We start from the raw sequence: 14163 nt of genomic DNA on the forward strand, positions 1-14163 counted from the left end.
CACCACCTTCCAAGTCCCTTCCAGGCAGCCTCTGAGACAGCTCTGTCCTTCCGACTCCAGTCCACTTCTTCCCGCTCCAGCCGCCCCCGACCTGCCTCCTTTCCCGCTGCGTCTCACCTGAGCTCTGGAGGCACCCAAACCCAATCTGGCTCCGCGCCCAGCCCGGAGGGATCACCCTAAAACGCAGGCTGGTTACTGCGCCCCCTGAGGAGGAGCAGCCACGTCCTGCCGCTGCGGGCGGCTCCTCCGCTCAGGGACTCGGCCGGGGCCCCTCCCATAACCACCACGCGGGTCCTGTCAGTCATCCGGCATAGTCACCGGCCTGAGCCTCCCGAGTGGACGAAGGCTCCTCCCGGCCGCTGAGGGACTGGCTGTCTCACGCGGGTCCTGTCGGGTCTCCGGCACAGTCACCGGCCTGAGCCTCCCGAGTGGACGAAGGCTCCTCCCGGCCGCTGAGGGACTGGCTGTCTCTCGGATCCCTCCAATGGCCACTGTGCTGTTAATGGAGCGAACACAACGGGCTCCGTCCCCGCCTGGTGAGGTGGCTCACCTTGTCACCCATCGCCCTGTTTCAGGCACATCCCAGGAGCTTCCTAAGAATTTGCTGAGAAAATAAATGACGAAATGAGAGCTCTCTACTACACGTCCCACTCATTCCTGCCCCACGTCGTGGCTCACTTTTCCCTACAAGGCTCCCTACCTGTCCCTTCCTGAAAGCTGACCAGGCACTCAGGCCCAGCTCAGCGGGCACCTCTGCCCGGGAGCCTCCACCGCCCTGAGCAGATTTGACTTCCCCTCCTGCAGGGACGACTAGACTGTCTGCTTCCCTACTTACTCACCAACGTACCTCTGCCTTTCCCTACCTCTCCCAGCCGCATCCTGCCCGCAAGGCTGCAGCCCTAGAAGCCGGGAGCAATGCTCGCCTTTTCCCTCCGCACCTAAAACACACGATTCCCTGCAGAGCACAGAGCTCGTGAAGCAGCCACGAGGGACAGGAGTCACAGGATGTCCTCTGCACGACGGCACATCTCCTTTCTCCCACAGATAGCTGTTCCGGACGGGCCTCACACACACACACACACACACACACACACACACACACACATCCGCATCCATGGGGAAGTCCTAACCTCCATCACCTGTGACCGTGACTGCACTTGGAAGTCAGGCATTGAGATGTCAGCAAGTTACCATGAGGTCATACTGGGTCAGGCTGGGCCCTGGTCCAATATGACTGATGTCCTTATAAGAAGAGGAAAATCCGGACAAAGACAGACAGACAAGGAGGGAAGAAGCCACGTGGGAGGGAGCAGAGGGCGGAGTGATGCTGCTGCCAACCGAGAAGAGCCTGGGGCCACGGGAGCTGGAGAGACCTCGAGCCCCGGAGACCTCGGAGGGCCTGTCCCACCAGCACCTGGATGCCAGGCCGGCAGCGTCCAGAGCCGAGCAGGCCTCCTGCTGCCATCAGGCCCCCAGCTCTGCCTCCAGGTCCCACCAGCCCCAGGAGAGGAAGACAACCGCACCAGGGCTGTCTGCACAGATTCATCTTACGGGAGGTTTACGTCCTCGCCGAGCACAGACCGAACGCAGAGCATCTGCGTGCGGAACGCGGACCGGGCAGGCCAGAGGGACGGGGTCCCCGAGCCCGTGTGCAGGGCGTGTGGGGTGCAGGGCTCCTCCGCGAAGCCTCGCCCTCCTCCTCGGAAGTTAGGAACAGGGGCACTGCTCCCCCACCAGGCAGGCCCCCGCTCCAACATCAGAAAACTCTAGAGCAAATTCCCACTTAAAAAAGCTGTGTGTTTGTTTGCTTTCTGCTTGGCCTGTAATGTGTCACCTTAGTCTCCCATTCAAGCTAAATGCAAACAAAATGTGTTTTTTTTTAAGAAGTGGCGGGACAAAGAGCTGTTTCCGGCCATGTCCCAGGTGTTACCACTTATCACGGGCCTTCCACCCGCCTTTCCTCGCTGCCTGTGCTTCCTGATCCATACCCCACCTGCCTGGAGCCGCACCCTGGCTTCGGGGGGCACCCTCAGCCTGGCCCCGCCTCCCAGGCAGGCCGCGCCCCGACTTACGGTTCTGGAGGGAGCGCAGTGAGCGGGGGAGGCCGCGGGGGGCCGGGCCGGGCTGTGGGAGGCCAGGCAGAAGCGCTGGCCCGTGTCCGCCGGGGAGGACGAGGCATAGATGCGGTTCTCCAGTCGCTCAGGCTCCTGCTTGTAGGACTCGAGGGGGAAGGAGTGCTGCTTGGCCACCTGGGTGGGCGTCGATGGCGAGGAGGAGAGGCCGGAAGCTGGGGAGAAACCACAGGGGCTGTTAGAGGTCTGGGGGTGGGGGTGGGGGTGAGGGTGGGGGTGGGGGTGGGGGTGGGGGTGGGGGTGGGGGTGAGGGTGGGGGTGGGGGTGGGGGTGGGGGTGGGGGTGGGGGTGGGGGTGGAGGTGGAGGTGGGTGGGTGGGGGGTAGAGCAGAGTGAGCTCCTCCACTTCCAAGAGCCCAGATCTCAAGAGGCAAGAATGAGGAGGTTACACTGACTTCTGGGGCCGGCCTGTGCAAACCGCGGGCTCAAACTCTAAGAAACCCTTCACCCAGCTGGAGTCCTGGCGGCCCTGCCTCGGGGCACTTGCCGATCAGAGTGGCCTCGGTGGAAGTTTTCTAGGACACACGTCGTCGTCGGAGGCTGTTTTCTCCCCTTTAGTCCAACACCGCAGGAGCTTGTCCCCCCTCCGGAGCCCTGCCCCCCCTCAGGAGCCCTGTCCTCCCTCCGGAGCCCTGTCCCCCCTCCGCAGCCCTGTCCCCCCCCCGGAGCCCTGTCCCCCCTCCGGAGCCCTGTCCCCCCCCCGGAGCCCTGTCCCCCCTCCGGAGCCCTGTCCCCCCTCCGGAGCCCTGTCCTCCCCCCGGAGCCCTGTCCCCCCTCCGGAGCCCTGTCCCCCCTCCGGAGCCCTGTCCCCCCTCCGGAGCCCTGTCCCCCCTCCGGAGCCCTGTCCTCCCTCCGGAGCCCTGTCCTCCCTCCGGAGCCCTGTCCTCCCCCGGAGCCCTGTCCTCCCTCCGGAGCCCTGTCCTCCCCCCGGAGCCCTGTCCCCCCTCCGGAGCCCTGTCCCCCCTCCGGAGCCCTGTCCCCCCTCCGGAGCCCTGTCCTCCCTCCGGAGCCCTGTCCTCCCCCGGAGCCCTGTCCTCCCTCCGGAGCCCTGTCCCCCCCCCGGAGCCCTGTCCCCCCCCCGGAGCCCTGTCCTCCCCCAGAGCGGGTGCCAGGATAAGACGCGGGAAGTCACCAGGTATTGGACAGGGACAAAGGTCAATGCCAACAGACGCTAAGGACCACACGGGACACAGCAGGAACCTGTCCCCGAGTCCGCAGGTGAGGATTCACGACGAGGTGCTGGGGGACTTCAGGGAGGAGGCAGCAGGGGACCCGGCCTTGCAGAGCGACGGGTCAGGGCCAGGGGCCAGGAGGACGCAGCGGGAGACGGGGCTGTGAACGCGCCAGGAGTGGGCTGTCCCCTGGGATGGGGCCTGTGCAGCCGGGGCTCAGCATGAATTGGAGCTGGTGCTGTGTAAGATCAGTGTTCTGGTCTGAACTGTGTCCCCTAAAGAGACAGGCTGACGCCCCAACTCCCGGTCCCTGCGAATGGGACCTTACTTGGAAACAGCGTCTCTGCAGACGCCATCAAGGTAAGGTGAGGTCAGACTGGAGGAGGTGGGTGAGAAGAGGACCCAGAGTCCCACAGCAGAGAAGGCGGCGGCGCCAGAGGCAGACCCGGGGGTGAGGGATCCACAAGCCGCCAGGAGCGGGGAGAGGCAGGAAGGACTCGACCCCGCGGCTCCGAGGAGGGCGCCTGCGGGCCCGGGCCTCCGAGTCCAGCTCCCGCACCCGGAGAGCCCACGCTGCTGGGGTAAGGCCAGCACACGGTCACGCAGGACTGCTTCCTGATACCCCCTTGTTCTCAAGAGAAACCATCGGGATTTGGGTCTGGTCTCTCACATCTCCTAGGTAACTGGATGAACATTTTATTTTAAATGTGTTAGTCAGACTATATAAGTCACATGAGTAAAAGCAAAGATGCCCCGGACACGGCCAAGGCTACCACTGCTGCTTCCGACCTAGAGCTGGTCAGACCGGTCAGCCGCGAGGCCTCAGCCCGTCTCCTTCGCCGTGCCACCCGCGCCACACTCCAGACCCGTCCAGGCCCTCGGCGCTGTCCCCTCCTGTGCTCGTCCTCACCCCCCCGGGCCTCCACTCGGGCGCTGCTGCATCCACTCCTGACCTCGGCCCTGAGCCTCCCTCTCCGAGTCCCCGGAGCTCCGCCTGTGGGGGGCCAGCCATCACCGGAGGCGTCCAACCCCAACCCCAACCCCAACCGTGCAGGGTGTGCGCTCCGGTCCCGCCTGCCCTGGGGGAGGGGGGAGGGGGGAGGCTGGCAGCCGGGGGCAAAGGCCGGAGGGAGGCGGGGGAGGAGGGGGGGGAGAGAAGGCTCAGGCTTCGTTCCGGTCTCCTTTCCCTCCGGTGCCCAGAGTGTGGGCTGCGTTTCCAGGGGGGCCATTTCGGAAGTAACCAGTGAAAGGGGGTGCCTTTCCCAGGAGCCCCGTCCCGCGAGGTCACACCCGGAGCCTCCGCCCCAAGTTCAAGCTGGCGGCGGGTGCAGCGGACACCGGACGCTCCACACAGGCGTCTGCGGGTCTCCGACCTTCCGAACCGGAGGGCCTCCCCGCAGAGCCCGGTGCTTTGGGCACAGAGGTTCGCCCCCAAAGGTCTTGAGAAGCAAGGGCTGCCTGAGGTGAGGCGGGTGTGTGTGTGTGTGTGTGTGTGTGGAAGGGGGAATGGGAGGGGGAAAGGGGGAGGGGGGAGCGTGAGGACCAAGAGCAGGAAGAAGCTGATGGCCTAGCAGCGCCTCAGGGGACCGGCGTCCAGCAGGCAGGACGGCACGGAGGCCCCTGGCCCGGCCCAGCCCTCCTCTGGCCAGGCCCCGGCGTCGTGGCACCAACACGCCCCAGCGACGCCAGAGAAGGGAGGGAACGCAGATGCCAGCCTGGCTCAGAGCGTGGCCGGCTGCCAGAGCGGTGTCTGCGGACCAGAAGGCTCTGCTGTGCTGGTGTCTGTGGGGCCCGCGCACCTCCCTGGCCTCAGGCTCCCGGTGTGTGTGTGTGTGTGTGTGTGTGTGTGTGTGTGTGTGTGGGTCCATCAGTGATTCTTCCAGTGGCCGAGTCCTCACAGGGGCACCAGCCCGGCTGCTGTCGGTGATGCCAGGACGAGCTAGTTCCCAGCGCCACATCCAGTAGAAAATGTTATGGTTCACGCTCCTAACTCTCGCTCTGGCCCCTGGACACAGGCTTTCCTGGGGGCTGCTCGGCATTCCGGAGGGTGGGGGCGGGCTGGAGACCCTAAGGAGGACGGAATAGAGCAGGCTGGGATGCTGGCAGTTCAGGGGTAACCACATCCTAACAGCCTGCAGGAGCCTCGAGGACAGAGCCCTCTGGGGGCCTTGGTTCTTCATGTTCAGGGGCTGCCCCCTGAGTGCTGGCACCCCGTGGTGACGGCAAAGAGCACCCAGGTCTGACCTAACTTGAGGCACAATCCGAACCAGCCCTCCTCTGGGCCAGTGACCTCGCTTTCTGGCTCAGACCACCCGTGAAGGGTGACCCGGGCCCAGAGGAAATCCGCAGCTCTGCGGAGGCATTCTGGCAAGATGGACAGGAACCACCAACGCATGCATTCCTCGCCATTCCGCTCTGTCCCGTCTGCAGACGGAGCTGTGGGCTGCCAAACAGCGCTCCGGAGAGCAGGGTGCCCGGCCACGGGGAGAGCACCCGGAGGCAGGGTGCCCGTCGATGGGGAGAGCACCCGGAGGCAGGGTGCCCGTCAATGGGGAGAGCACCCGGAGGCAGGCTGCCCGTCGATGGGGAGAGCACCCGGAGGCAGGGTGCCCGTCAATGGGGAGAGCACCCGGAGGCAGGCTGCCCGTCGATGGGGAGAGCACCCGGAGGCAGGGTGCCCGTCGATGGGGAGAGCACCCGGAGGCAGGGTGCCCGTCGATGGGGAGAGCACCCGGAGGCAGGGTGCCCGGCCACGGGGAGAGCTCACCGCGCCGGCTCAGCCACACCCACAGCGCGTTTAGACCGGGCATGCAAGCCCCTCAGTCCTTTCATCTCTGCGAGAGCGGGAGTGAAAAAAGCACACCGCACGCCATTTGTATGGAACGATACCGCTTCTAGTTTCTAAAAAGGGAATCACACACACACACACACACACACCCAACCCATCTGCATGCGCCCCAAGTGTCTCTGGAAGGATCTGGAAGCACTGTCACCAGACTCAGAGCAGCCGGCAGGAGAGACTTCTGTCACAGGCCCTTTTCTGCTTTTCAACTTCTATGCTATCTGTGTGCAGGCTGCCATTCTGCTTCTGAGCAAGAGGCTGGCTGACCGGGAGGAAGCAGGAGCTTGCTGCCCTGCCAGGCCCAGCGCCCTGCTCCCGTTGCTCTGTCTCCGGAGGAGACCAAGGGCTTGGAGGGTGGGGTCCGGGCTTCCTGTGCACAGAGCGCCTGCTCCCAGGACAGGCTCCCTCCTGCTCCGTGACAGCACCCCCCCCCCCCCCCCCCCAGCATCCTGCAGGGACCACTCATAGCAGCAGAACACCAACATCTCAAGTGCAAACAGTTACAGACCTGGGCTCAGCGGCCAGCCTGCCCACCCCAGAGGCTCCTCCTCCGGCTCCCCTCAGTCCCCAGGCAGTGCTGCCAGGATCCCGACCCCAACGAGACCGGCTGAGGACACAGAGAAGCTGGGCGCTCAGAGCGCAGCCCGGACAGAACCTCGCTGGGCGCGGCTGCGGAGAGGACAAGCGGGTTTTCCTCGGGGGAGGGAACAGGCTGTTACCGAGGATTCCTCGCCGCCCTCTGAACCTCTCTCCCTGACACCTTTCCAAGCTCAGAAGATGCTCCCGGCCGCCCCGGCCGCCCTGCCTCCTCTCCGCTGCCCTGCCTCCTCTCCGCTCCCCTCCCAGAGCGGGCGGCCTTTGTGGCCGCAGGGGAGGGGAGCGTGAGGGAGGGACAAGGTAAATGACCTGTGAATCAGGAGTGTGGTGTTTAGGTACAGGGGAAGAACCTTCCGGAACCAAAACCACGCCCCCTCGTCACCGCTACCTGAACAGCCTCAGAGGGTGGCTCCGGCACTAACAGCCTCTGCGGAGCGCCCTGCGGTGTGCCAGGTCTCACACGCTGCTCCACGGGCCCCTGGGAGCCGCTGCAGGGGAGGGGCGGCAGGTTTACACCACTTTTCGGATGCGGAAATGGGGGGCTGGAGAGGTGACTCATCCAGGTCATTCAGGGGATAAATGGCAGAGGTCACACCGGAACTCAAGTGTCCTGACTCCCCATGCCAAGTCCGTTAGCCAGGATTAAACACGGACATGGCCCAGAGAAAGCACACAGACTGCACACCACCCTTGCGGGTATGATGGGTGCAGGGAGGAGAGGGTGGGCTTCCCGCCACGGGGGCTGGGCTGGCAGGATGGCCTCCCCAGGGGTGGGGGTGCTTCTCTCCAGCATCAGCCGGGAAGGTGACATGGCCAAGTGTAGAGTCAAGTGCAGGTCGCCCAGGCAGGAGGCGCCCAGAGAAGAGAGAAGCCTTATCCTCAGTCTCTAATCGCTACCAGACCTCAGATTATCCGTGTCTAATCCTGGCTGAAGATTCAGTGTGGAGTCGGGACACTGGAGTTCAGGCTGGCGGGCGGGAAACTCCCAGAGACACGGGGAGGCCTGCCTCCTCTCCAGGCTAAGGAAGCAGATCTCCCCACCGAGGGGCCTTCCCGATGGGCCCCAGAACGGACAGGTTCCCCGCTGTGCTCTCCTGGGAAGGCTTTCCCTCTCTCTGGTTCCTAAAGACGTTGTTCAGGACGGCTGTCGCCTCTGAGAGGGACAATGCCTTTGGTTCTTCATGGGCAGCAGCCAGGCCGAGTGAATGGGCTCAGTGCGGGAGCAGAACCAGCTCCTGGCAGCCACACAAGACACCAGGCAAGTGGCCCCAGACACCAGGGAGCCAGGAGCCGGTGATTTCACAGGCTGTGCTGGCACGAGCTGCGTCTGGAGAGAAGGGGAGGGTGCGGCAGGGAGAAGAGGGAGCAGTGGAGGGATGTGAGCTGTGGCCTGAGGTGTCGCCAACCCCTGGCCTTGGTGACATGAGCCAGGTAGACCAGAGGGCCCTGTGGGGTGCACATACACACATTCCTCCTCTCCCTACACCCCACTGGGCAGTGCCAGCCTTGTCCCTGCACATGGTCTAAAACAACAAGAAAGGAGGAAAAGTTCATTTTGTTTCTGATTTCAAAATGCCCTTGTAAACCATTGTTCCAAGAGGCACAAGTATAGAAAAGCACCTTTTCAGTTGACAGAATGAGGGGTTTGCTTATATGCAGTTTTAAAAACAAATGCTGGTCAAGGACCCAGGGGGCTTGTGCTGTTCCTAACTTGGGAGGAATGGTGCAAAGGGTCAGAGGGGATGGTGGCACAGGCAGGTGGGCCAAACAAAAACGCACAGTCAAGGAGGAGCAGAGATCCTGCTGCCAAGGAGCCATGTGGCAAAGAGAGACCTACAGTTAAAATGGCCATATTACCCAAAGCAACATACAAATTTAATGTAATCCCCATCAAAATCCAATATCATTTTTTAAAGAAATAGAATGAAAAATCATCAGATTTGTATGGAAACAAAGAAGACCCCAGATACCCAAAGCAAAGCTGAGAAAAAAGAGCGAAGCTGAAGGTATCACACTACCTGACTTCAGATTATACTACAGAACTACAATAATCAAAACAGCATGGTATTGGCAGAGAAACAGACACGCAGATCCATGGAACAGAATAGACAGCCCAGCTATAAAACCACATGTATATAGACAGATAATTCTCGACAAAAGAGCCAGAAACATACAATGGAGTAAAGATAGTCTCTTCAATAAGTGGTGCTGGGAAAACTGGGAAGCCACATGCAAATGAATGAATCTGGATTACAGTTTGCCTCCATGTGCACAAATTAATTCAAAATGGATCAAAGACCTAAATATAAGATCTGAAGTAATAAGTTATATAAAAGAATACATAGGTACCAAACTTAGAGACCTTGGTCATAGAGAACATTTTTTAACTTGATGCCAAAGGCAAGTGAAGACAAAAATAAATGAATGGTACTACAAACTGAAAAGCTTCTGCACAGCAAAATAAAATGACAACAAAACAAGCAGGCAGCTGACCAAATGGGAGATGATATTTGCAAGCAGAAGCTCCAACAAAGGTTTAATTTCCAAAACATATAAAGAACTCATAAAACCCAACACCAAACAAACTAACAGCACAATCAAAAAGTGGGAGAGGACATGAAAACACACCTCTCCCAAGAAGACATGAACAGCCAATAGGTACATGAAAAGATGTTCAACCTCACTGGCAATCAGGGAAATGCAAATCAGAACTCCAATGAGCTACCACCTCACACCAGTGAGAGTGGCCATTATCAACAAGATAAGCAATAACAAATGCTGGAGAGGCTGTGGGAATGTAGACTGGTACAGCCACAATAGAAAGCAGTCTGGCCATTCCTCAAACAATTGAGGATAGAGCTATCATATGACCCAGCAATTCCTCTCCTGGGTATCCGCTCTAAAACCTCAAAATCACGTATTTGCAAAGATATATGCACCCCTATGTTCATTGCTGTATTATCCACAGTGGCCAAGACACGGAGACAACCAAAGCATCCCCCGAAAGAGGACTGGATAAAGAAGATGTGGTACATAAATACGATGGGATACTACTCAGCCTTAAGAAAGGATGAAATAGTGCCACTTGAAACAGCATGGATGGATCTTGAGAACGTTATGCTGAGTGAAATAAGTCAGTGAGAAAAAGCTAAGAACCATATGATTTCACTCACATGTGGGATATAAACCTGAAATGTGTGAATGCAAACAGCAGTGTGGTTGGTGGCTGCCAGAGGGAAGGGGGTGTGGGGAGAAGGGGTCCTAATATAAGGAGACAGGAGAAGAATTGACTTGGGGTGGTGGATACACGGTGCAACATACAGACCTTGTAACATAGAAACCCGCACCTAAAACCTATATGTTCATGTTGACCAAAGTCATCCCAATAAATTATCTATCTATATATCCATAAAAATTAATATGCAAATTGTCCCTTTGGGAGTTCGACCAGGAGACGGGAAGTTTGATTGCTCGCTATGACATGCACTGACCATCAGGGCGCGGAATGAAGGAAGCCAGAAGGCTCTGATCGGCCCTGATCACTGGCCAGGCCTAGGGACCCTACCCATGCATGAATTTAGTGCACCGGGCCTCTAGTATACATATAAAGAAGGGAAAGAAAATCGCAGGCAATACCAGAAACACGATGGAACTGCCCACCACACACTGTTTTGCTAAGGATGCCTTTTCTCAAGGACTAATTTGCTGTTTCAGTCTGTAACCTTCTGTCACAGCTTTCCCTGTGCCTGGCTAGCTGCTGCTCCTCCCTGCGTGAGGCCTGGTCCCTGGACACCAGGGTTCACAAAGACGCCACGAGTCCCTGCTGCCTGGAGACTTGGTTTCCAAAAGATTGCCCATCTCTGGAAAGATATTGGATATTGTCCTGCTCCTCCCCCCCCTCCCCCCCCCCACCGCCCTGCTCCACCCCACAAGGACCCCTCACTCTCAGGGGTGGAGTCTCTTGTCACCTGACTCAGGGCTGGTCTAGATGGTGTTACAACCCATCAGCATTGGCAACGGCCGTACCAGAGCTGACTCTCAATCCGTGTATTGGCTGGAGTAAGGTTTCCGGACTGCAAGTTCTGCTTAGCAACTCTTGAACAATCTGCTCCACAGCTTTCAGGATTCAAACTATTCCAACTATGCCGGGGATGTGGGAGTCACCTTGGGAGTCGCAGCACGATGGAAATGCGTGGGTGAAAAAGGCTATAAAAGCAAACAAACTGAGCTTCTCCTCGGACATTTTTTTAAGGCCCCCGTCTTCTGGAAGGAATCCAGGAAAAACACCGTTTTTATGGGCTTTCTGAGTCCGGCCATTCGGGGCTGGCTCTGGTACGCAGACGGGTCTGTGCAAGGAAGCAACAGACCTCGGTGGGGCTCACTTTCCATCAGTCCCCGCAGCGGGGACCAGCCTCTGGGGGACCCTGGTCTCAGGAAGAGCCCTCCCCCTGCCTGTCTGGGTCCTGGGCTCTGCTTCAGGGACCCCATTGTGACCTTGTTCCTCACTAGAGCTGATGGTAAGAGCTTTGTATGTTTTTTAAAATTTACTTATTTTTATTATATTGTTGCCAACCTGGCAACAACAATAGGTACAATTTTTCTTTTTTAAATATATTTTATTGATTTTTCACAGAGAGGAAGAGAGAGGGATAGAGAGTTAGAAACATTGATAGAGAGAATCATCGATCAGCTGCCTCTTGCACACCCCCCACTGGGGATGTGCCCACAACCAAGGTACATGCCTTGACCGGAAGCGAACCTGGGACCTTTCAGTCCACAGACCAACGCTCTTTCCACTCAGCCAAACCAGTTTCGGACGGCTTTGTATGTTGAAGCTTAGAGACAATCCTTCGGGAGGAGAGGAAAAGCCTTCAGTGGCTTCTTTTTTAAAAATATATATATATTTTTAAATTTATTTTTTGTGCTAACTGCTTTGGCTCAGTGGATAGAGTGTCGGCCTGTGGACTCAATGGTCCCCGGTTCAATTCCGGTCAAGGGCATGTACCTTGGTTGCGGGCACATCCCCAGTAGGGGGTGTGCATAAGGCAGCTGATCGATGTTTTTCTCTCATTGATGTTTCTAATTCTCTATCCCTCTCCCTTCCTCTCTGTAAAAAAATCAATAAAATATATTTTTAAAAAATTGATTTTTAGAGAGATAGGAATAGGGAGAGAGAGAGAGAGAGAATCAATGTGAGAGTGAAACATGGACTGGTTGCCTCCTACACGAGTCCACTGGGGACTGAACCCACAGCCTGGGCACATGCCCTGACGGGGAGTGGAACCCGGGGCCTGGTGCATGGGATGATGCTCCAACCACTTAGCCACAGCAGCAGGGCAACCTTCGGTTGCTTTGTGAGAGAAATATTCCAGAACAATCCATTTCTCACATAAAACTGTTCTGAAGAACCACGTGCTCAGGGTTCTCCGGTGAAGGGGAAATTGTCAGGCAGCCCCTCTGGTCACGATGCTCTCTGTGGGATCACAAAGCCACAGGTGTCCTCTGGAGCCGTCCAGGTGAATGTGCCCAACGGGGCAGAACCAGGCGGCCCCGCCAAGGACTCCGATCCATGAGTGACCTTCGTGGACACACACCCACAACCCTACGTTACAGAGAAAGACTGCAGCCCCCGAAAGGTGGCGTGTCAGGCCCAAGAGCATCAGCAAGACCAGAGGCGGGGCCTGGGTGACCCACCTCCACAGCCAGGAGTGTGGCTGGGACACCCGGGGGGAAGCAGGGGCCTGAAGTCACGGGGAGGGGGCATTGGGGCTCTCCCTGGCCTGACCTGGCAGGCGTCCCGCTGGCCGCAGGCGGCACCGGGTGAGGGGAGTGGACGGCCATGACCCGGCATGGCTGGGTCTGGCAGAGGAGGAGGAGTCCAGGCGACTAGGGTCAGTGTGGTGACTCATCTCCCGTGGGGACACGGGCAGCACAGGGATCCACTAGGAGGGCAGCGTTCCATGCCGAGGTGCCCGGTGGGCTGGGGAAGGTTTGTCGAGCTGTCCACAGGTGAGTCCAGAATATTTTGGGCAAGAGCCCCCACTCCCACCCCCTCCACCCCCGGGCCCTACCCGGCTCATCCACACCCTTGGGTCAGGACCAGGTTTCTATGCGAGTTCGAGCAAGTCTCCCAAGCTGGTGCCCCGTGGTGCCGGTTTAGCACCGCGTCGCTCGGCAGACCGTTCCTGCAGAGCCGGCCTGTCCGGTGCCACGGGCGGCGCTGTCAGGCCGTCGCGGCTCTGTCTGAGGGAGGCTGTGATTCACCTGCTGAGGTGGGCGGGCCAAGACTGCGGATCTCCGTGCTGGGCCCCCTCTTCACCGCTCTGCCTCAGCCCCTCCCGGAATTCCGGGCCCATCACCTGCATATTATCCTGCCACTGGGGATCCCCCGGAAACGGGGAAGGATGTGACCCGTCGATGTCTGTGGGTCCCAAGACCCTTTGATAACCGGGTGAGCTCCATGAAGGATGCGTGCATACACAAACTACTCTCTCATTCTCTCTCTCTCTCTCTCTCTCTCTCTCTCTCTCTCTGAAACAACCTCAGGGCAGTTTCAACTCAGGTTTTAAGAGCCTCCTCATCGTGCTCCCTCCCACAGGCTGCAGCCTCACACGGAGCCGCTTCCACCACGGCCGTATCCATGTGGAGGGTCCAGAGGAGCACGGAGCCTGCGGGGGGCCGCGTGCTGAGGAGGGAAGGCCGGGCCCGCCGCCCTGGGCCTGCTCCCAGGAGGTCCGGGGGCGCTTCCTGAGAGGTGATGTCACCCCGTGGCTTTTTCTTTGCTTCCCGATGTGGGCGACCTGAGCCCCGAGAATCTTGCCGATGGAGCCTGCCACCTGCAGGAAGGGCTGGGCCTCCGGTTCCCCGCTGTGCCCTGGGCCTTTCCCATGTGCAGTCTCTGGCCCTCAGATTCCTATCCCCCCCCACCCGCCCACCCCGAATGGGCCCGGGAGCACAGTGTCCACACCTCCACCCTGGGAACCGGAGGAGGAGGCGGGGCTGGGGCCGCGGCCGGGCCCTGCAGGCCAGGTGGTGGCTGGCAGCCAGGCCCGCATTCCCTTCCCAGGTGCCGGCCACAGCCAGCTGCCACGGGCCTCCGACCAGGGCTCTCCCGTGGGTCTGTTGACTCAACACATCACCTGACATCACCCGCCTCTGGGTGTGAGGTGCTGGGAGACGGGACGGGGTGCAGCGATGCCAGGGCGGCCCGGGGCCAGGAAGGCGCCGAGCTGGCCTCTGCCCCGGCGCCCGTGCGCCTGGGCCGCTCTCCTCCCCGCCCCCGGAGGGACATGCGGGATGACAGCTTCAGACCCGGACGCCTCCCGGTGCTGTGGGAGAGGCGACAGCTCTGCCAGAGGAATCTTTCTGGGGAGCTCAGAACCCCTTCCTTCAGCCTCTGACCTACAGTGACCTCCTCTGCC

At 59.5% G+C, this 14163-nt stretch overlaps 1 protein-coding gene across 4 annotated transcripts in view; it reads right to left on the reverse strand.

The window, feature by feature from the left end:
• PRKAG2 (protein kinase AMP-activated non-catalytic subunit gamma 2) overlaps positions 1-14163 on the reverse strand; it is a 196515-nt gene that overhangs the window by 78302 nt on the left and 104050 nt on the right. For all 4 annotated transcript variants that reach the window (XM_084897527.1, XM_084897526.1, XM_084897529.1 and 1 more), the window contains one exon: positions 2073-2287. In XM_084897527.1, the coding sequence (XP_084753653.1) occupies positions 2073-2287 (215 nt within the window). The remainder of the gene's footprint in view (positions 1-2072; positions 2288-14163) is intronic.

This window comes from Pipistrellus hanaki, assembly GCF_964339955.1.
Source record: "Pipistrellus hanaki genome assembly, chromosome: 10".
Taxonomy (NCBI): domain Eukaryota; kingdom Metazoa; phylum Chordata; class Mammalia; order Chiroptera; family Vespertilionidae; genus Pipistrellus; species Pipistrellus hanaki.